The sequence below is a fragment of the Arachis stenosperma genome, chromosome 3 (genome assembly GCF_014773155.1).
Source record: "Arachis stenosperma cultivar V10309 chromosome 3, arast.V10309.gnm1.PFL2, whole genome shotgun sequence".
Classification (NCBI taxonomy): domain Eukaryota; kingdom Viridiplantae; phylum Streptophyta; class Magnoliopsida; order Fabales; family Fabaceae; genus Arachis; species Arachis stenosperma.
In genome coordinates, this window is record NC_080379.1 from 9,698,307 (window position 1) to 9,720,874 (window position 22,568).

The 22,568-nt window shown below is 30.0% G+C and overlaps 3 protein-coding genes and 1 long non-coding RNA gene across 5 annotated transcripts; 2 read left to right on the forward strand and 2 right to left on the reverse strand.

The window, feature by feature from the left end:
* Window positions 1-3,985: 3,985 nt before the first annotated feature.
* Window positions 3,986-4,782, reverse strand: LOC130970488 (uncharacterized). The gene is made up of 3 exons (XR_009082068.1): window positions 4,702-4,782; window positions 4,171-4,216; window positions 3,986-4,070 (listed from the first exon to the last, which is right to left on the reverse strand). It is a non-coding gene; the product is annotated as an uncharacterized LOC130970488 (long non-coding RNA).
* Window positions 4,783-8,109: 3,327 nt separating this feature from the next.
* LOC130966355 (8-hydroxygeraniol oxidoreductase-like) lies at window positions 8,110-11,532 on the forward strand. Its single transcript, XM_057891146.1, has 7 exons — window positions 8,110-8,143; window positions 8,334-8,476; window positions 8,602-8,642; window positions 10,164-10,566; window positions 10,646-10,882; window positions 11,149-11,307; window positions 11,422-11,532. The coding sequence occupies exons 1-7, from the start codon at window positions 8,110-8,112 to the stop codon at window positions 11,530-11,532; spliced, it is 1,128 nt and encodes a 375-aa protein (XP_057747129.1).
* Window positions 11,533-15,789: 4,257 nt separating this feature from the next.
* LOC130969859 (8-hydroxygeraniol oxidoreductase-like) lies at window positions 15,790-18,259 on the forward strand. 2 transcript variants are annotated; one of them, XM_057895762.1, is made up of 7 exons: window positions 15,790-15,918; window positions 16,067-16,209; window positions 16,324-16,364; window positions 16,735-17,137; window positions 17,218-17,454; window positions 17,563-17,721; window positions 17,836-18,259. In XM_057895762.1, exons 1-7 carry the CDS (start codon window positions 15,885-15,887, stop codon window positions 17,944-17,946), a joined length of 1,128 nt encoding a protein of 375 aa, XP_057751745.1. In that variant the 5' UTR covers window positions 15,790-15,884; the 3' UTR covers window positions 17,947-18,259. The 2 variants fall into 2 exon arrangements, with proteins under 2 accessions (XP_057751745.1, XP_057751746.1); XM_057895763.1 differs by lacking the exon at window positions 16,324-16,364.
* A 744-nt stretch (window positions 18,260-19,003) lies between these two features.
* On the reverse strand, window positions 19,004-21,352 carry LOC130965472 (uncharacterized). The gene is made up of 5 exons (XM_057890231.1): window positions 21,144-21,352; window positions 20,721-20,886; window positions 19,905-19,995; window positions 19,201-19,281; window positions 19,004-19,090 (listed from the first exon to the last, which is right to left on the reverse strand). Exons 1-5 carry the CDS (start codon window positions 21,181-21,183, stop codon window positions 19,004-19,006), a joined length of 465 nt encoding a protein of 154 aa, XP_057746214.1. The 5' UTR covers window positions 21,184-21,352.
* Between the last annotated feature and the right edge of the window lie 1,216 nt (window positions 21,353-22,568).

The window sequence follows — 22,568 nt, forward strand, 5'->3', positions numbered from 1 at the left end:
AAGCTTACCTGCCAAAATAGAATCTGCTTAGTGTGTGTTTGGATTACAGTTTACAAAGGGGAGTTTGCATAAAATTGAATCAATGCAAAACAATTTAAATAAACCTTCACTATCAATTCAAGAAACAACTTATTTTTTTTACACACTTGTTCGAATTAAAATTCACAAAACTAACTTTATTTTTGTACTATATCCTTTTCCTATATATCAAGAATTGAAAAACAAAATCAAGTAACCAACTACTACTAACTACGTACAAACAAAATCATCTAGTAGTGTTAAGTATGTAGTATTTTTTTATCATCAATACTAAAGATTCGAATTGGTATGTCCATTCTTAGTAGATGAAGATGATCTTTCAGGTAGATATATATTTAAATTGGTATGTCCATTCTTAGTAGATCCATGGATATCTACCACACCTAAACATAAGTGCATGCCTCTAAAACATATTACCATTCATAAAGCAAAATCACAAAACTGCAAGACAAATAATAATGAGATAGTGCAGCATAACCATTATGAAAAACAAACCAACTTCCTCAATTTAAGCAATTAAGAATTATCCACCATGAATAGCAAAACTAATAAAAGCAAACTAATTCCAAACAGTTAAGATCCAAGACAATGACTTCGGCAATAACCTCGAGCATAGAAAAATGCTTAAAAAAATTTACTTGAATGGGAGCAGCAAAAAATAAACTCTAATCAGCATAAAGTTCTTGAAATCAGCAACCTAAACATTTTTTCAAAACCATACCCTTTCCCTTTTATACCACATTTAAAGATAAACTAAATGAAGCATCCTTTAAGTTTTGAACCAACTCAAGTCTATCCAAACCCTTTTTCGGCTCTTAAAACAGAAACAAATATATTTACTTTCAGCATGTTAAAAATTTTAACATAATATATTATTTGAGTATGAATTTCATAGTTGAAATGTTAACTAAAGAATACCAAAAGCAGAAATCCAATGAAAGACCATTTCAGGAATTCTATAGTAATTTGGCTTTCAACATTTATGGATAAGGAAGAGACATTGAAACCCAAAAACAAGAAAACAAAACAAATACAACAAGTCACTATAGCAAAGAAATCAGATTAATGTAAAAGATCACTAGCTCAATGCATTAGAAGTGCAACATAAAGCATCCTTTTATAGAGAAAACCAATGGGTGAACTTTTTGAATTCAAATCCGATCAAGAATGGAGAGAAAAAACTACACTTACACTAAAATACATAACCGAGCATGGAAACACACGACACAGAAAAAACTATCCAATCAAAACCAACATCATACACAATCCGCAACAGTATAACAAATTATTCCTATATGGCTATATCTAATTAGATCACCCAACTCACATCCTCAATCCATATAAAACTTCACTACCCACTTATATCACATCGTTGTATCTCATGACACAAAACCGACACAAAACCCAGTATCACACTAATGTATATATATATATATATAGACTAAACTTGTTCATACTATAGAAACCCCTACATCTGACCTAAGATACTAAGAAAAACTTCATCATCTACACGAAACAACAGTATTTTCAATAAAGAATAGACCAATCAAATAGAGTAGGTCAACGAATCACTTACACATTAATCAAATTACACATCACCACATTCTATGACACTCTAACATAAAAAATTACCATTCATATCAAAATCATCTGCATACTGTTAGTTATACATACATACCTCAAAACATCCAAAATAATACCTCATCAGTGACTACAAAAAAATTCTAAAACAAAAAAAATGCTTTGTTATTTATGTCAGTTTCTCATTTCTCAATGTCACAAAAGCAAAAAAAAAAATCAAGCCACAAATAGAGACTACAATTCTGTCCCCAAATTTTAAATATCGTATAAAAATAATTTTAAACTAAAAAAAAAGTGAATTAAAAAAATTCAAAAAAACAAAAAGAAGTGAGTAGAAGCAGAAAAAATAGAAGCACTGAAATGACCTCAAGTTCCTCTCTGTGATAGATGAAGCAGTGAGATAAGAAGTCATCATTGAAGGCAGATATTCTTGGCTGTGAAAGAAAGAGAAATAAGAGAGAGACACAACTTAGAGGAGTACATTACCCACTCTCCTTGACTAATTTAATTAACCTACTGTCCATGATTGAAACTTCTTATTACACATGAGCATTTATAGTTTTTTCACATAATGAAATAACTAAGCTAATGAAAAACAAAAAGATAATCTAATTTTTTAATGGCAAAAAATTTCTTATTATGTCATGTGGGTCTCATTAATATGCTTCATAAGTCAAAGAGTTAAAATTATAACAATCAACAGCACAATCATATATCTAGCAAAGCAAAATAATCCTAAATAGTGCTGCACTCATTGATAATTGTAGACAAGAAAAAAAACTCTGTAACCTTTATAACCATCTAAATAGCAACGTGCTATATCCTTAATGAAATGGAATTTTTCAACCACCTTAAATACATAGCATGCATTAAACAACAACCAAGTTATAAGATTGAATTAAATGAGCGTAAAATCATTAAAGAAAAGCTACATTGTTGATAATTAAAGCAGAAAATAACGATAAAATTATTTCTAAGTCAATATATCTTCCTAAAGTAGTAATTGTAGACAAGAAAACAAGGAAGTGGTATCATTGGGAGCTTATATCAAACACATGGTGGGCAAGTTTGAATAAAAAAAGATTTTATGTTTCTTTGCATAACCAACCCACACACAAGTTTCAATAATGTTTCTTATCAAAACAAAACTTAAGAAAACCTTGAAGACACACATATAAGTTCTCATTTAAGCAATAACTGAAAAGAAAATAACTGTAAACAAAGCAACACAAAATAGGAAGGGACAACCATGAAAAAGAAAAAAGAACCAAAACAGAAAATAGCCAATTAAAATCAACAAAAAAATAGAAAATCACTGTTCTCTGGTATCATCTTCAGCACCACCTCTTATATTCAAAAGAACCGAAAAAATGATAAAAAGGGAGAAAAATAAAAATTTGAAGATAAATTAAGATAGGATTGCAAGGGAATCAAAATAGGAGAGGAGCAACCAAGATCCAGATCACAATGAAAAGTATGGTACCTCATCTGGCGAAACTCCTCGAAACCCTCGCTTGTGACCACATAGCTACGGAGGAGGAGCCTGGTTAGTGTTGAACCCGTATTCTCCGTAACCGTCACCATCCATCGGCCCGAACCCTTCGCCGGTGCCGATTGGGTGGAAACCTACAGTTCTACTGGGTGAGTAGAGAGACCGCAAGAAGTAGTCGACCAGAGATCCAGATAGAACAGACTCAATTTTTCTGCAACCTACATGATTCATGAATGGTTCAACATTTATCAAACAGTGTTCTATTGTCTACCGATTTGTATTTTTCTAAAAATGAAAGATGCTTGCAGTAGCGACAAATCTATGAAATATGGATCCAGAATTTACAATGATGCTGCTCATGACACAATATTACACTTAATGAAGCAAAATTAAACAAAATGAAAATAAGAGTTGGTACCTGATGATCAAACTCAGCATGATCCATTGCCCGCACATTACTGTGAAGCTGCAGGTCAATCGGCTGTGTGATTTCTTTGACAGGAGGCTTTACCAAACACTGAAATATTAGCATAGAAGATAGTTGAGTAACTCAATACAGTCTATACAGCAAATGCAAGCATGTCACTGAAATGGAAAAAGTATGAGTTGTGAACTGAACACAAGATTTTGAGAGCAAAATGGGCACCTCAGGTTCATCTGTTGTCCATGGAAGCCCTTGGGGTATTGGTATCCTTTGCTTTTCTTCCTCTGTCATCATTTCATGTATCTTCTTCACAAATTCTTCCTCTTTCACCTTCCCCCTTTCCTGCATTGAATTACAGTATCCATGTTATTATCCAATTCAAAAATCAATGGAAAATTGATTCAATCAATCAATTTGTTGCATCAGAATAGGCATTACCTCAATTCTTAGCTTGAATGGTTTTTGGCTGGTGACTCTCAGCTGCTGCTTCTTCTTCCACCTGCTTCCCCCAAAGGTGCTAGTTGATTCCAAACTCTGAAAAAAGCAAATCCATTCAATTCAAATTTAGAAAACCCTCATTTTAATCAAATCTTCATTTTTTTCCTCAAAAAAGGTAAGCATCCAGAAGACTTACATTTCTTCTGCTTCTTCTACCTCCATTAGAAGTCCTGTTAGATACACTGCAGTTTGAATAAAAAGTATAACAAACATCAACACAAACAGATAAATGCTACTATTAAATAAGTAGTATAACATAGATACATATATATCATTTTGCACACACATCTGTATATCATTTAATTGGTAGATATACCAAAGTGTCTCTCTATTTTTAATTGGTAGATAGTTCCAATTGTATTAGGTACCCAAAAATCAGAACGCATGTAGAGCATATAGAATGAAAACACTATAGAGGAAAAAAAAATTCACGTTTAATTTTCCATTATCCACAGTCCGTGAAAAATTAACAACAAAAAAAAATAATAATAAAACTACAAAATCAGGTATGGCTCCTCTTATATGTCTAAGCATGTGATCCCTCCCAAACTTCTTTTCATTTTACAAATCGAATCAAATTTCAATTAAATCCCACAAATCCATATTCCATAAAATGCTGCTAAGAATCTAAAATTAAAAATGGATTATAAGTGAGAAAGAAACATACCAGGAGCGGCGGCAGGTGTTTCAGACACTGCAAAAAATAAACAAAAAAAAGTCACATAAAAATGAAAACTTTATCTGAGAGAAGATTCGAAAACAGGAAGAAGGAAGTTATAATTTGACTGATATCCACAGTTGGAAGCGGAAGGGGCGGAGACTTTGCATGCAGCGGGGAGAGCGAGGGCCTTGGTGACATTGAGAACGACGCCGAACTGAGCGCTGCTCTTGAAGGCTTCACACAGACACTGAGGCGCCGTTTTCAGAACCGATTTGAGCCCGGAGCAGCAGTTACCTTCCGGCTTGGTGGTGGTGCTGCCATTGGTGACGAAGGACAAGCAATCCGCCATGGTTAGAACCAGGGAGGAGCAATCCACGGCGGGGGCTGGGGCAGCGTTGTGCGAGTGGGACGGTGAGGCTCCGTTAGCTCCCAAGATGAAGACTGCACAGAGAACAATGAGAGAGAAACAGAAACGGGTTGGTGAGTGTGATGCCATTTTTGGGTACCTAATACAATTGGAACTATCCACCACAATCCTCTCCTATGGCTTCTTGTTGTTGTCGTTGTTCTTCTTCAATGATCACTCTCTCAATCTCAGCAGCTCCATCTTCTTGATCTTGCTCTTGTTCTTGTGCTTGCTTGTTCTTGAAGAATTCTTCCTGTGACTTCCTGAGATTCTGGTAAGCCACACAGAGACACTTGTTGTTCTTGTTGCTCTCTTTGCACTTACAAAACGACAGCGTTGAGTTTGAACCCTGATCACCATCTCGAACTTCTTGTTCTTATTCTTCTTTGCAACAACGAACTTCCTCTGCCTGATCTTGTTCTTCTGAACGGAATTCACAACACCCTCCTTTGCTGCCGAGGATTGTGGCTTCTTCTGTGACTTGGAACACGATTTCTTCACAACAGGGGAAGGAGAAGGAGAAGAAGAAGAACCACAAGGATTGGATAAGGGTTTGGAAAATGGAGTGGTATTACTGTTAGGGTTGACATTCTCGGAATATTTGGAGGGTTCTTGATTCTTTGATCGGAAACCCTTGGCTGGAGTGGTTTGTGAAGTGAAGAAGAGAAACACAAGATTGGAACTGAGAGTGATGTGAAAGTAGAGTGCAAGATTTTACCAACTCTCTTTGACTAATCAGCTGCTTTCTAAATATTTATTTTAAAAAAAATAAAAAAAATAAGAAAATGCCATATCAGCATAGACTCCACGAGGTTTCTATGGTTTATAGATATCTCAACTTTGAAATTGATGGAAACTAAATGTATCTCTTAAAAAAAATTTAACAATAATTAATTTGTTGTACCTATGAACTGTGTATTGTTGCATTTAAATGTATTATATAAACAATCTTTCTGTGTATTGTTGCATCCAAATATATTACAGAAACAATCCTTGATAATTTTTACATTATTATTAACATATTTTATTTATTTTTATATGAATATTCTTTAATAATTATTAAAAATATATAAATTTATTTTAAAATTTCGTATATAATTACTAAAAACAACCATGTTACCATATAAATAGGGGTATTATGAATTGAATAAGACAAATACCTATATTATTATTATTATTATTATTATTATTATTATTATTATTATTATTATTATTATTATTATATGACATAATTAGAATATAATAATAGAAAATATATAAGAAAAAAATATTGAAAAAGCCATATGTATGCCTTTTAATTTTTATACATGTATGGCTATAGTAATAAAAAATATAAAAAATTAAAAAATTTAAAAGTATAAAAAATGCAACATAATAAGAGAATATAGTTCAAATATAAATTTAACTATAAATTAAAAAGGGAGAACCAATATCATTTTATAATTTGAAACAACAAAATATTAGTTGACAAAACAAAATTAATATGTGCAAATGAAAAATGAGAAAGAAAAACAATTTTGAGAAATTACAAAAAAAAAATTGGAGAAATTAAATACAAACTGAAACTTGTATGTAAGATGATTTGTAAATAGATTAAATAGTATAATAATAAAAGTCTTATACAATATATATATATACGTAAGTTAAATAATGTAGAATTTGAATATTTGTAATTGAAACTTCTTATAATTATGAGTATTATGACATTTTATTTGTATATATTTATTGTATTAAGAAATAGAGTAATAGTAATAAAAATTATATATAACATGTGATTTGTAAATAGACTAAATAGTATAGTAATAAGAGTCTTATATAATATATAAATAAGTCAAATAATATAAAATTTAAATATTTGTAACTAAAACTTCTTATAATTATAATTATTATGACATTTTATTTGTATATATTTATTGTATTAAGAAATGAAATAATAGTAATAAAAAGTACTATATGTAACATGATTTGTCAATAGATTAAATAGTATATTAATAAAAATCTTACATAATATATATAAGTAAGACAAATAATATAGGATTTAAATATTTGTAATCGAAATTTTTTATAATTATAATTATTATGACGTTTTATTTGTATATATTTATTATATTTAATTAGTAATTTATGTTTTAATTTAATAATAATATTTTTTAAAAAATATTAACTAATTTTCATATGTTGTCATGTATTTAAAAGTGTTGTGATATTATTAGAAAAATAATATGACTAAAATTTATTGTATAAAAAAATTAGTATTAATTTTTATATATTATAAATAGATAATACTTTTCATAAATGATATTGAGAATATGGATAATGAAGATTAATGACAGAACATGTCACTTCAACGTGTTTGCGTCAAAATGCAAGGCATTTTAAAATGACATAACGATATTATTCCATTACTACTATTGCCATCATTGATAACATTTTTATGAAAATAACAATAGTCAAATCATGAAAATAGTATATTTCTTAAAATTAGAAAATAGGATCAAATTATATCAAATTATATGTAATATGTTTGATGATCAAATCACGTCTAATATCGTTATAGCCATGTATACCTGATTCATTCCAAAATTGAATCAGCCAATTGATCATCATTCACATTATCAATATTTATACTATAAAGAATTTAAGATTGTTAATATTTTATTTTAAATGAATGAATTTTATCTTATTCAATTATATTAAATATAATACACTAAAATTAATCACTAATATATAATATATATTAGAATACAAAATATATATTAAAAATAAATTAAATAATATATATTTATTCAGAATTATATAATAATTAATTTTAATAATTAATTTTAATATTAAGATATTTTCTTTATCTTATTAGATACCATTAAAATACTAATTTTCTTGGCTATAAAAGGGATTACAGGACAGAATCTACAACAGCAACTCCTGCCTCCTCTTTTCTTTTCAGTTATTTCAAAGTCCAGATTATAGCTTCAACCTTTAAGTAAGATCTGAATTATTGCACTTACAATATGACAAGCACTTCTCAAATTATTACATGCAAAGGTATGAAACAATCAACCATTTAAGCATATGCACATCACAGAGAATTTTCATGTCATTTTCAAACATTATCATGCAACTTTAATTTGTTCATAGTAGATAATAAGATTAATTAAATCAGAAAAAATAAATGCGTGGCTCATATTATTAATCACAAGAATGTAATATATCATGGTATGGAAATTTATTTCAGCTGTAGTATGTTGGAAGGTTGGAGAGGGTGTGAAGATTGAAGAGATTCAAGTTGATCCACCAAAATCAACTGAAGTTCGACTTAAGATGCTTTGTTCTAGCATTTGCCACACTGATATCACAAGCATTCAAGGAACTCCTCTAGTTAAGATTCTTTTCAATGCTGTCTTTGTTTTCTTCTCTGTGGAACTAACTTCTACGTTTCTCTTCATCTTTCTTCCACTAATTAATTAACGGTACTTTAATGCTAACAAATTTGCAATTTTCAGTTTAAGTTTTATCCTCTAGCACTTGGACATGAAGGAATTGGGTAAGCTCCATACACTATACTCTAGAATATATTTGGTAATTGTGTCGTAAAAGAAACAGCCACTCAAACATAAAACATATTTAGAGAAGAATATTAGCAGACAAATACAAAACTAAGAATACTATTAATATATCAGACATTCCTTATAGGGGTGAATGCGGATCGGATCGGATATGAACAAAATCTCTATCTGATCTACACTAAAATTATTGGATCGGATTGAATTTAATATCCGTAATTTTTTAGCTTGGATCCAATCGATCCGCACATCAGATCTCGAATATATCCGGAAAATAAATAAATATTTTAAAAAATTTATTTTTATTTAAAAAATATCAATAAAATACTATTTTTTTATTCTTTTAAATATGTTTATTTTTAAAATATTATTAAACATACTTTTATTAAATAATAAAAGTAAAATTATATAATATATATGATAATTATTAATTGAAATAAAAAATAAAAAGAATATTTACTTATTTATTTATTTATTTTTGCGGATTCGCGGATATGTGGATCGGATAAATATCCGTAATTTTGAATCGGATTCGGATAAATACCACGGATATGCGGATCAGATCCGATCCATGAACACCCCTAATTCTTTAATCCTTAATTACTCCGGTATAAAAACATGAGAAACTTTTACTCCAGTATAATTTTTGGCCATCATTTGACCAGTACAAACATTAAATTATCTTTAATAGATAAATTTTATAATTTATGCATGCAAACTTTAAAAAATGTGTGTAAATTCTAAATTCTGATAAATATAGGTACAAATTATATGTTTATTGTGTATAAAATTTCTATAAATATGAGTACAAATTATTACTAGTCCAAAAATAATAAAATTTGTTGGCCATGTAATATTATACTAAAAATATAATGATTATTAATTAATAATTAATTATTTATTTATATTATTTTTTAAATTAGTAAATAAAAGAGACCGAGTATTAATTATTAAGAAAATACTGGTATAAAATAATATTTATTATAAAAAAAAGTGTATAATTGATATAAGAATAGGTAAGGTTTGATCAGATTTTTTTTTTCTAATTCTATATCTTAAGAGAATATTTATCAAAGTTTTTGGCTGCTAAAAGTACTAAGGACATTCATTAAGAACAGCTGTATTTTCATTCATGATACACTTAGCAAGAAAAACCTTATGACTTTCGATATTTTCCCATAAATTTCATCATATACTCAAATCATGCTAAAGGATCTTGTTCAGAGATTCTTAAATTCTTTGGATGAACCGTGCGTATTTTGAAGGATCACAGGAGGTTCATAACACATGTAATAATAAATCTAAAATTTAAATATAGTTTAAATTCGTGACAAATTAATCACCGGACCTGTTGGGCTAGGGAATATCGTGTCCAATCAAAAGAATTTTTTAATTGAATAATAATAATAGAATTAGAATTATCAGCTGGCACATATTGATAAATTGAATTGTTGTAATACTACTTTTTCCGAGCACAAGGAATAACATTAACTGTACTGCAGGGTTGTAGAATCGGTTGGAGATGAAGTGAAGAGTGTGAAAGAAGGCGATATGGCGATTCCAGTATTTGTAGGAGAGTGCAAAGAATGTGAGAATTGCATTTCAGAAAAATCAAATTTGTGCATGACATATCCTGTGAGGCTGACTGGCTTGATGCTGGATAACACTTCAAGAATGTCATGCAGAGGACAGAGGCTATACCACACTTTGAGTTGTGCCACGTGGTCCGAGTACACGGTTATCGATGTTAACTACCTTGTCAAGGTTGATCCAAGCATTAATCCAGCTCATGGCAGCTTCATCTCATGTGGCTTCTCCTCTGGCTATGGAGCTGCATGGAAAGAAGCCAAGGTTGAAAGTGGATCAAGTGTTGCTGTCTTTGGTCTTGGTGCTGTTGGATTAGGGGTATGATTATCTTTGTAATTGGTATATGATTATAGTTTTTAGCCTTCAGTTTTTATTAATGAATTTCCTTGTAATGCAGGCTATAAGTGCAGCAAAAATGTTGGGAGCAACTACGATAATAGGGATTGACAAAAATGATATGAAGAGAGAAAAGGGTGAAGCTTTTGGAATGACTCATTTTATAAATCCAAGTAATTCTGGTAAATCTTCTTCAGCATTGGTGAAGGAACTAAGTGGTGGAATGGGTGTGGATTATTCCTTTGAGTGCACTGGAGTTGGCCCTTTGCTTACTGAATCATTAGAAGCTACAAAAATGGTTCGTTTCATTTTTCATCCTTATAAATTATTTGGTAAAATATGTTTTTTTTCTTAATATTTAAAATAAATTTTAAATTTATCTCTGTCGATAAATTTTTTACTGTTAATAGTAAGTCGAATTTTGTTTTTTTTTTTACAAATTTAATTATTAAATCTATTATATAATCTTTAATATATTTCATTGACCTTTACACATTTTTGCTAATTCCTTCAAGTTGTAAGTAAATACTTTTGTGAATCTAACTGTGACTTTCTAATATATAGGGAACAGGTAAAGCAATAACACTTGGTTCAGGAACTGAACCTTATGTACCATTTGATCCGTTCTCTATTCTTTTTGGAAGAATTTTGAAAGGATCAATATTTGGGGGGTTAAAATCCATGTCAGACCTACCCATCATAGCTGACAAATGTATTAAACAGGTATTCTAAATCTATATAAATTAATTATATCTTAAATATGTTCTAATAATAGTAATATTAATCTCTCATAATTATGATGAATGGACTATTTAAGTATTTATTATCATTTTTCAGGAGTTTCCTCTTCAAGAATTGTTCACCCATGAAGTCAAATTAGCAGATATAGAACAAGCATTTGAGTTATTGAAACAACCCAATTGTGTAAAAGTTGTCATCGAGATATAATTTTATTCTAACAACCGAATCCAAAAGAGATAAAGCAAGGCCTCAATAATGGTTGGTGGTAACTGGTAATGATTAAGTCACACAGTCACACACAACTCCACTTAGCTTTTGAGAGTATGATAACGTACGTATTCTAGATGTTGTCAATCTCTAGTTTGAAAATGATTGGAAATTAAATGTACCTATTTAAAGGATAGTTACCTGTGAATTGCATCAAAATATATGTTACAGAAACAATCCTTCTAACTGTGTTATCTCAATTTTGTTTTCCTTTTTTATATACGTTATATGTATATTAAAAATTAACTTAAATCAGTTATATTTGTATATAAATATATATTTTAATATATATATTTTATACAAGTAGTTAATTTAATAACTGATTTTTAGTGTATGTTGTTTTATTTTATATAGACACCAAGTGAGAAGAAGTTTTAAAGTACTATTAATATTAATAATTGAATAGTTTTTATGTGATCTCAAAATTACGAGTTTAAACTGTGAAATTAATCACTAATTACCAATTCCCTCACCCCATTTCACTCTTTCAATTAGGAGGTGAAAATAGGTCGGATTATACGACGGAGGCTCGTGACTCGACTCGTTTTAGACTCAGTTTGTTTTGGTTCATTTTATTAAACATGTTAAGTTTGAGTTTTATGAAAAGTTTATTAGTTAAAAAGGTTAGGTCATAGGCTTTAAAAAAAGTCTATATATTCATTGAGGCGGCTCATCAAAATATTTTTTTATAAAAATAAATTAATTTTAGTTTAAACTTTTAACTTTTCACTTATATTAAACATAAAACAAAACAAAAAAATAATAGTCAAAATTAGTTAAAATTGTAGTTTTTTTGTTAAAAAAAAGTTTATGCATTGTAAATATAATTATTATATGTGACTAACGATTAATATATAAATGAATTATGCTTAACAAATTATAAATTATAAATTTTAGAATGTATTTACTGTTTTAGATCTTTTAAATGTATTATTTTAAATTCTAATTTACAAAATAGGCTCGTGACCTTATTCTGAAAAAAAACTTATAAAAAGTAACAGCTTATACTTAAATCATCAATTTATAATATAGAATAGACTGTCAAAGTTAAAGCTCTGCTCAGCTTACCCATTTCCAACCCTACCTTCAACGCTGCTGCCGCCGCGGGCTTCAATTTGGCTTCCTCCGGTGGTACTTTGTGTTCATTCCCACAAGGTCGGAGTGCCCTATCGCCGAGATCTTGTACCAGGGCATTCCTCAGGACCATGCGATAAATAATTTGGGATCAGATATTTGTTTACTGCGTTAACTTTTTTTTACACCATAGTGTTAGAAATAAATAGTAAGATTATAATTCAATTTATTATTTATTAAATAATTTGTTATTATATATATTATTTAATCAAAGAATTAATACAATAATATTTTTATAATAATAATTATAATAATGAAAGATAAATTTTTTAAAATTTAATCAAAATTATTTTTAACTGTAGAATTATTAAAAAAGATATTAATAATACATAAGAGAAATGATAATTCCATCCCTATTTTTTATAATACTATTCCACATATGCTCTTTTTGTATTATATATTTGCATGAATTTGTAAAAAAAAAAAAAAGAGTGGCAAATATTTATTTTATTTGTTAAATTATATATATATATACATATATATATATGTTGTGCATATAAAGATGTGATTATTAGACCAACTTAATAAAAATTTCTAATCGTTATATATAATTATCATATATTTGTTAGTTGGGTATTTTCAGGATAAATATGATATAAAAAGTTCTTTGACATGTGATTATTATAATAATTAACAAATTATTTATTATAATTTGATTTTAGATATATATTAATTGAATGGATAATAGATATGATTTAAATATTAGCAGAATTTATCAACTCTTGAGAAAGAGTTTGAATTCTAAAATTATAATGATTAAATTAAATAAAACATTGGTTAAAGAAATTAATCGAACGAATAAATAAATAAATAAATAAATAAATTTTTTAGGTTATTCTTATTAGTTTATTATAAGAGAAAAACTTAAAAGTAAGTAGAAATGATTATTTTTTGTTAGTACTTTTAGTCATTAATTTAATTTTTTATTCTAACAATTTAATAATATACTTCTAGTTTATATTTTTAAATGGTATCGACAAAAATAATAAAGTATGTTAACGCTTTAATATTTTTTATTATAATAATAATAACATGTTAGAGTTTAATTGACAATTAGTATTATAACAATTAATTAACCAAAGTGTTAGAAAGCTAGATGGAATGAATTAAGCTAGATGACGAGTTTCAAATTTGAATTTCAGAATTTGTTTCAAATTGAGATGCAGTTTGATTCAATTTGAAATCAAATAAAATTCAAATTTTAAATAAAATATGATTGAAATTGGAAAATGCAGTATAAGACAAAAGTTGATAAAGAATCATATCATGAAAAATCAACTTGCAATTGCATGGACCATGCAGATATGCAGCATGCTTCTCTGGCCACATACTTATTTGTCTCCCCTACAATCTTCACGTGATACGCTGAGCTTTCTTTTTGACTTTTCAGTTTCCTAAGGATAACGTGAACAACATTGTACTTTTGGTCGTTTATCTTCAAGTTAATTAAAGAGATTCTTTGGCATTCTTTACATGGAGAAGAAGAAATTACAGAGGGCATTGTTTATATTATGAATTTCAATACTAATTAAGTAAAATATTGACTTACTTTAATAATTTCCCCTTTAATATCAATTAAGCAAGAGTCAAGAGACACAACGTGAGATTAAAAATAAAAATTAATAAAAAATAGCCCCAAAGGTTTTTTTTTATTATACACTCTTCTTTAATAATTATTGCTAAAATAAATTAATAATTTTATCTATAATAAATATATAATTACAAATATTACATATATAAAATTATAAATATTAAGTTAAATAAAATAATTTTTAACTATTACCCTCTTATCATTACTTTAAAAACAGGGTAAAAAGATAGATTTTACAGTTTATTCTCTAACTAGGCTTTGTATATGAAATTTACGAGTGTGAGTTTCGAAGTCTGCAGATCACTAAGGTAGCAAGGAAACTGCCAAAAGAAAATGTGAGTGCATTGAAATGACGTTAAATGGTTTCAATATATAGATCATGTGACTTTAATTTGATTATCAAATGTTGGTGGTCCAAAATTAGTAATTCGCTAATGCAACCTTTCTTATATTAATTTCTGGTGTACCAAGTGTTTAATCTTATTCAAACTTTAGTTGGAAAAGAAGTTTCACTTTGATAGACACTGTGACTACAGTATTTAAGATTGATCCTTATATGAAAACCATTTAAAGGTGGCAAAAATTGTGAATCCTAAAGAACTGTATCTATATATATAGTATATAATAATAATTGTAAAATATTTTCAAAGGTATTGCGTTGTTTTGAAATTGATTAGAAGATACATAAATTTATTTATCTTATATAAAAATGATTATTAAAGAAAACGTGTATGTTTGGTATGAGAGAATGTATATAACGAAAAACGTGTTTGCTTATGTTTGGTGTGACATTGACACATTATCCTTCTCTAGTTCCCTCAAATTTATATAACTGGAAAAGTCAAATGATGGGAATTAAGTATTCAGTGAAATAGTCTTCGGCAAACAATTTTTAGATTAATGTGGAATCTCACTCACACTCTCTCTCTCAATATTTTTTAATGCATCACTGATTCTAAAGTTTGAACCCAACAACTTGATGTTAATTACACAGTACTCATGTCCTAATCAGTAACTCATCAAGCTGACACTAAAATAATAATAGGGAGAATTAAAAGATGACAACTCAAATCAAATAAAAAGAAAACAAAAAGTCAAATTCAACACCTCAAGTTTTTCATAAACTATGACACAATAGTTGCACCAATACAAGTAATAAATAAGGACAATCAAATATGCTAATTATTTTCTTTTTGAGTCACTGTTATGTTATCTTGATAAGAAAGAAAATTATTCTATTCTAAGGAGTATAATATTTTTAGTATCAATTATTTTATATTTAGAATTTGAATTTGAAATAAGTCAACCTACAGATTATTAAAGAAAAAATATTTGTCACTTATTATCTCAAAAAAATATTTGAAATTATGAATTAATTCTTAACCTGTCGAATTGAGAGATACCGTAGGAAATAAAAAAAATACCATAAAGCACTAATTTTTTTGGCTATAAAAGGGAATACAGAACAAAGCACTCTAATACATTACCTCCTCTTTCTTTTTCAGTTACTTCAAAGTCCAAATTATCTTCAACCATCAAGTAGGAACTGAATTATTGCACTTACAATATGACAAGCACCTCTCAAGTTATTACATGCAAAGGTATGAAATAATTAACCATTCAAGCATTTGAACACTATGTTGCATTTTCATGCAACTGTATTCATAGTAGACATGATTAAATACATAAGAACAAGAAAAGAGTGGCTCATATTATTAATTAGAATATATCATGGTATGGAAATTTCAGCTGCAGTATGTTGGAAGATTGGAGAGGGTGTGAAGGTTGAAGAGATTCAAGTTGATCCACCAAAATCAAATGAAGTTCGACTTAAGATGCTTTGTTCTAGCATCTGCCACACTGATATCTCAAGCATTCAAGGATCTCCTATGGTTAAGACTCTTTCTCAGTACTGTTTTTGTTTTCTTCTCTATGGGACTAACTCCTATGTTACTCTTCATATTTCTTCCACTAATTAGTGGTACTTTAATGCTAACAATTTGCAGTTTAATTTTTATCCTCTAGCACTTGGACATGAAGGAGTTGGGTAAGCTCCATACACTCTAGACTCTATTTGGTAATTGTGTCATAAAAGAAATACAGAGACTCAAACATAAACCTATTTAGAGAAGATTAGCAGAAAAATACAGAAATGGGTGAAATTTGATCAGTTTTTTTTTTGCTACAAAAAAGAATTTTTCTAATTCTCTATGTTATGACAGAATTTGTGCAATTTTTTTGCTACTAAAAATACTAAGGACATTAAGCGCAGTATTTATGTATTTTCATTCATGATACACTTACCAAGAATAACCTTATACCTTTCAATTCTTTCCCATAGACTCAAATCATGCTAAAGAAACTTGTTGGGATATTTTTTTGAACCATCCATGCATAATGAATACCATCAACTGCAGGGTTGTAGAAACTGTTGGGGATGAAGTCAAGAGTGTGAAAGAAGGCGATACAGTGATTCCAACATACATAGAAGAGTGCCAAGAATGTGAGAATTGCATTTCAGGGAAATCAAATTTGTGCATGACATGTCCTGTGAGGCTGACTGGCTTGATGCCAGATAACACTTCAAGGATGTCCTGCAGAGGCCAGAGGCTATACCACCCTTCGAGTTGTGCCACGTGGTCCGAGTACACGGTTATCGATGCTAAATTGCTCGTCAAAGTTGATCCAAGCATTGATCCAGCCCATGCCAGTTTCATCTCATGTGGGTTCTCAACTGGCTATGGAGCTGCATGGAAGGAAGCCAAGGTTGAAAGTGGATCAAGTGTTGCTGTCTTTGGTCTTGGTGCTGTTGGATTAGGGGTATGATTATCTTTGTCAGGGAATTGGTTATAGATTTTAGCATTTAGTTTTGATTAAAAATGATTTTCCTTGTAATGCAGGTTATAAGTGGAGCAAAAATGTTGGGGGCAACTAAGATAATAGGGATTGACATAAATGACATGAAGAGAGAAAAAGGTGAAGCTTTTGGAATGACTCACTTCATAAATCCAATTGATTCTGATAAATCTTCTTCAGCATTGGTGAAGGAACTAAGTGGTGGAATGGGTGTGGATTATTCCTTTGAGTGCACTGGAGTTGACCCTTTGCTTACTGAATCATTAGAAGCTACAAAAGTGGTTAGTGTCATTTTCAATAAGTACATCTTTCTAAATTTTTTTGTCTACAAATTAAATTAACCTTTACAAACAATTTAGTGAATCTAATTATAGCTTTCTCATGTATAGGGTTCAGGTAAAACAATAATACTTGGTTTAGGAAATGAACCCTATGTATCATTAGGTCTGTTTACTATTGCTTTTGGGAGAACTTTGAAAGGGTCGATGTTTGGTGGGCTAAAACCCAAATCGGACCTGCCTATCCTAGCTGACAAATGCATTAATCAGGTATTCTCAATCTATATACATAGCATAGATTAATTATATCTTGTATGTGTCTAATAATAGTAATGTAAATGTCTCACAATTGTGATCATTGGACCATCTATTACCATTTTTCAGGAATTTCCTCTTCAAGAACTATTCACCCATGAGGTCCAATTAACAGATATAGAACAAGCATTTGAGCTATTGAAACAACCCAATTGTGTGAAAGTTGTCATCAAGATATAATATTATTCTAACAACCGAATCAAAAAGAGATAGAGCAAATCCTCAATAACAGGGGTAAGGATCCAATTCACACACACCACCACATGATTTTAGAGAAGTGGCAGAATCTGCTAGCTCACAAGGAGCTGCACAAGGTTCGAATCCTGAGTAAGCGCAAGAAGTTATAGAACTCATAATAGTAGTGGTGTGTGTGAGTGTGTCTTATGTAAAAGACCCCCAAAAAAAAAAAGAAACGTATTCTAAGAGTTGTTATCTCTGCTTTGGAAAAAAAATTATTTTGTTTTATCCGTAAACTACGTACTATTGTTTCATACATTTTCATTATGTATTTTATATTGTAATATGTATTTTATATAGGTACTTGATTTGATACACATGATATGATTTTTTTTTTTTTTTTGAGTTTTGTGGACACCATGCGAAAGATTTAAGCTTTGAAATTAACTCGGATACTTTTGCATCACGTCACGTTTTTTGTTTGCACCTGCATAGATAGGATCTAAACAATCTATATGGGGTCATATCTGCATCTATAATTTCAAGAAATGTGGATAAGGTGGTGTCATATCATGAAAATGAACTTTCAATTGCATGGACCATGCTCCTATCCAAATCAGACATGAAAATAGCCAATGGCCAGATACTGTCTGTCTCCCCAACAAACATCACATGGTACGCTATGCTTTCTACTTCAAGCTAAAGAGATTCTTTGGCATTCTAGTGAGCTATATATGGAGGAAAGGAAATTACAGAGGGATCGTTTATCTTATGAGTTCCAATACTATGTAAAATTGACTGACTTTAATAATTTCCCCTTTAATATTAAGGAAGAGATGCAACAGTGAGACTAAAAATAGTTTAAACGGATAATCTCTGAGTCAATTGCTAAACAGTTTCCTTCATAATCTTGAGTCTTTAATACATATAATATATATATGTAGGTATGTATGTATATATATGTAAGTATTTGTGTTGTGTTTTATTATCCAGTCCAAACAATGTAATAATCTAATAATGGTTGAGATAGGAATCAATTATCCACACACAAAAAAGAACTTCACTTATATGATGTTCGCAATTCAGAATTTGACAATATAAGTCCAGCAACAAGGGTTATCTTTCTGTTCAATGTTTGCCTGGTCCTCTGTTTCCAGGAACAGCATAACACTTACAACAAAAACATGATATTCTAGCGGCATATACAGGCACAGAAGAGTTGAATGTAAAACTGTAATGTGAAGCAAGCCAAGTTACCTCTAATCTTCCGTCATAATACATTGGTCTTTTTGCCTTGCGAAACCCATATTCGTTCTCATTTAGTAGAGATCTTCTGATCTGCATTACACAAAACCATGAAGACTTCCAGACTCGGGCATCATTAGAAGCTAGAAATAGGAACAATAAAATACATGTTACAAGAGTGCTGATGCATGCACTCACTGAGAAACAAGGGAAGGGGGGAAAAGTAAGAAAGAGTTAAAGGTGTGTTGTGATGAGTCACTTAGGGTTAGGAGATGTGTTCATGCATCTTTTGGCTACGAGAAAAATTTGAGTAAAAATAACATTTATGCAACAGTATCACCAAGGATACAAAGATGGCCCTTATTATAGCTAGAAAACTAGAAAAGAAAATAAATGCTACAAGAAGCATGAACAGCACAAACTGAACCATCTAAGGTTTTGTAAGAGAAACGTATATGGTATTACCAAGCATAGTGATTTGGAAATCGAAAATTTTCAATACCGTGCTTTCAAAGACATACATCACAGTTGCCCAATTAAAAATAATTAAATATCAAAGATATCGAGGATATAATATTTTCAAATGTAGACATCTACCTATAGTTAAGCCGTCTTCCTCTACATCTTTTCTGGGTTCATTTGAATAACATAAACCAAGCTCATAGATCACACACTTGCTAGACACAATACATTTGAAATTTAGGGGAAGCAATCACCTGGGGGGCAAAGATATAAGCTGCAGTCCCAAGAATTGCACCTCCCGTAAGAAATCCGGCAAGAAAATCCACACCTCCACCTCCCCCTTCTCTGTAACAGAACACAAGGGAGGCAACAAATGAAAAGAACAATGACTCTATACATATTCTTCAAAGGCAAGAAATAACTAAAACACAAGTGCCAGGAATGAATTTCAACACTACTTAGCCTCCTAGGCCCTAGCATTCAAAAGCTAAGCTAGAACAATAAATTAAAAGGAAACGCTGAATTTCCTTAACAATGTTGTCGGTGGTGACAAGTATCGAGTAGGTTCATACACCTCCCAATGATAAGAAACTAAACTACACATGCTTCCCCTTCCTTTGCAGTTCAGTGAAGTTTAACATGACTTTATATCTGGTCTACTCCAATCTATCTTAACCTTCTCATTAGAAGATGATAGTATCATGTTGAGCAGAATATCTAGCATCACATCTTACAAAATACAAGAGTATCAAGTGTAATATTAATTATATTTCAGAGTTTTCAATTCAATGTGTATTATCGAAAATCGAGTGCGAGGACAGCGAATTTCATCAAAGCTCTAAAGGTAGTTCAGTATAATTTATTCTATCCGTATTAGCAGGAAACTTAATTTTATTATTGCTTTTTCAATCATGCTACATGAACACTACAAAATCGGCTACTATCAATCACTCCGTACAGGAATACGGAGTAGCTCCACAATATCTAAAAATTTTCATATTAAGATACGTGTATAAATAACAATGAGTCTTACGAATCTAACTGCTTAAAAGAATTGCAATACGGCATACCGGTATTCTGCACAAATAGATGACCTGCGATTCCTGCTGACAGCGGAGTGTGATCTTCTCTGAGCAGTGAGCTTAGGCCCAGGCCCGAGTCCAGGCCCAGATCCAAGCCCAGAACAATTACGCTTTGTTAAACATAGCTCCTGAGATGCCTTGACATGGCCACCTCCTATTCACCATTCCCAAAGCAAAGAATCACACATCAAGTAGAAAGATATAGAGAAAAGAAATTCATTCGATGCTTCTAGAAACCTAAAAATGTTTCGAGTCTGCAAAACCGTTGAATTCAAGTTCATTTACGGATCAATCGTAGATAGAGAAACGCATAGATCTTAGCAATGCAGGTTCAGCAAAACCATTGAAAATGAAGGAAGTGAGATTAAAAACGAACCGAAAGTGAAAGGATCGAAAGTGAGAAGAAAGAACCTGGAATGGAGAATGGCGCAAAAGAAGCAGTCAATGCCATAACACTCGGACAAAATGAGAGAAAAAGAGAAGCTTATTGCTGCCGCTGGTTTTTTATTCTCAGATGCTAAGCTACTGAGCTAATAAGCTTTGAGAAGTAGTAGTTAGTTAATAAGACACAAAATCGTATTTTACGGATCAAATATGGACAGAGATATTATCACAATTAGTGTATTTTGCGTCTATTGTTAGAGAAAGGACACAAAAACTTTAATAAAGGAACATAATTTATTTTTTATTTTTATTATTTTTTTAATTTTTTATTATTATATTTTTTTAAATTTTGAATGAAAAAAATAAAAATAAATTAAATTTTTATAATTTACTTTAATTATCAACAAATAGAATACAAAAATATAAAATTTGATATTTCTATATATTATATCTTATTTTCAATATTTTATCTTATCCGTTTTTAGAATTTTATTTTTTCTTTACTTAATTTTTATCTACTAATTATTTTATTAGCTAATTGATAATTGGTTTTTTAAGAAAGGACATGTATAGTGATTACTCTTACGTCTTATCATATCAAAATAATTTCCATTGTAAATTTTGAGTGTTTTTTCTTTCTAAAATAAATCTTAAATAAAAACAAACTTTTGGTAAAAAATTTTGTTATGGCTCTTTATTGTGTAAAAATTATTTCTATTTATGAAATAAAGAAATGCAGGAACTTATAAACAAGTTTAAGGTTGGTAGTAGCAGTTAGAAAATGGACAAGTTTGGTCTTCGTCGGTTAGTCCGCCATCATTATTATAAATTTATAGGTTGATCCGCCTTTATCAATTGTAAATTGTCTGCCTCTCCCTTTCAAGTTTCCATCGCCAACCTGTCATGCTATTGTGTTTCTATAGTTAGTATTTGGTACTAAGTTACTAATTATTTATGGATTTCAATCAAAAGTTCAAATCATACATTATAAACTGCACCGAGAGAGAGACCCCCAATTTAAATAGTGCAGCAAAGCACGGCGTTGTACTTTGCTGCCGAGTAATTTTGGCATGTTGCCTAAAACAATTGGTCTTTAGCTGATGATGATCTGAGACTTTTTAAATAAGAAATTCTACTACTAGTAAAGACCAAGGGATGCAAGTAACTATTGGTAACTTTATCATATTCTAAAATAACTTTGGGGAGGATTAACCAAGCAAAGGGGTAATTGCCTGTTAAGTATTAACGCTTTGGCTAATCTATTACAAGTTACATAACCAAATGAGCAAATCATATAAGTATGGAAGCTGACAAAAATAATCTTTAAAGGATTGTTAAGATAAATGAAAACTTAAAAAAATTGTATTATTTTAATAAAAATAATTGAACATGATATACAATTATACACTCAAGGTTTTAAAACAGTGTTTTATTTTCTAATATTTTTGTAAA

Coding starts and splice junctions, on each gene's coding strand:
- LOC130966355 (XM_057891146.1), top strand. CDS start 8,110: ATGACAAGCACTTCTCAAATTATTACATGCAAAG. Junction 10,883..11,148: donor CATTAGAAGCTACAAAAATG/GTTCGTTTCATT, acceptor TCTAATATATAG/GGAACAGGTAAAGCAATAAC. Junction 11,308..11,421: donor CTGACAAATGTATTAAACAG/GTATTCTAAATC, acceptor ATCATTTTTCAG/GAGTTTCCTCTTCAAGAATT.
- LOC130969859 (XM_057895762.1), top strand. CDS start 15,885: ATGACAAGCACCTCTCAAGTTATTACATGCAAAG. Junction 16,365..16,734: donor CTTGGACATGAAGGAGTTGG/GTAAGCTCCATA, acceptor CATCAACTGCAG/GGTTGTAGAAACTGTTGGGG. Junction 17,455..17,562: donor CATTAGAAGCTACAAAAGTG/GTTAGTGTCATT, acceptor TCTCATGTATAG/GGTTCAGGTAAAACAATAAT.
- LOC130965472 (XM_057890231.1), bottom strand. CDS start 21,183: ATGGCATTGACTGCTTCTTTTGCGCCATTCTCCATTCCAG. Junction 19,282..19,904: donor CTTATATCTTTGCCCCCCAG/GTGATTGCTTCC, acceptor TGTGTAATGCAG/ATCAGAAGATCTCTACTAAA. Junction 19,091..19,200: donor ATTATGACGGAAGATTAGAG/GTAACTTGGCTT, acceptor TCCTGGAAACAG/AGGACCAGGCAAACATTGAA.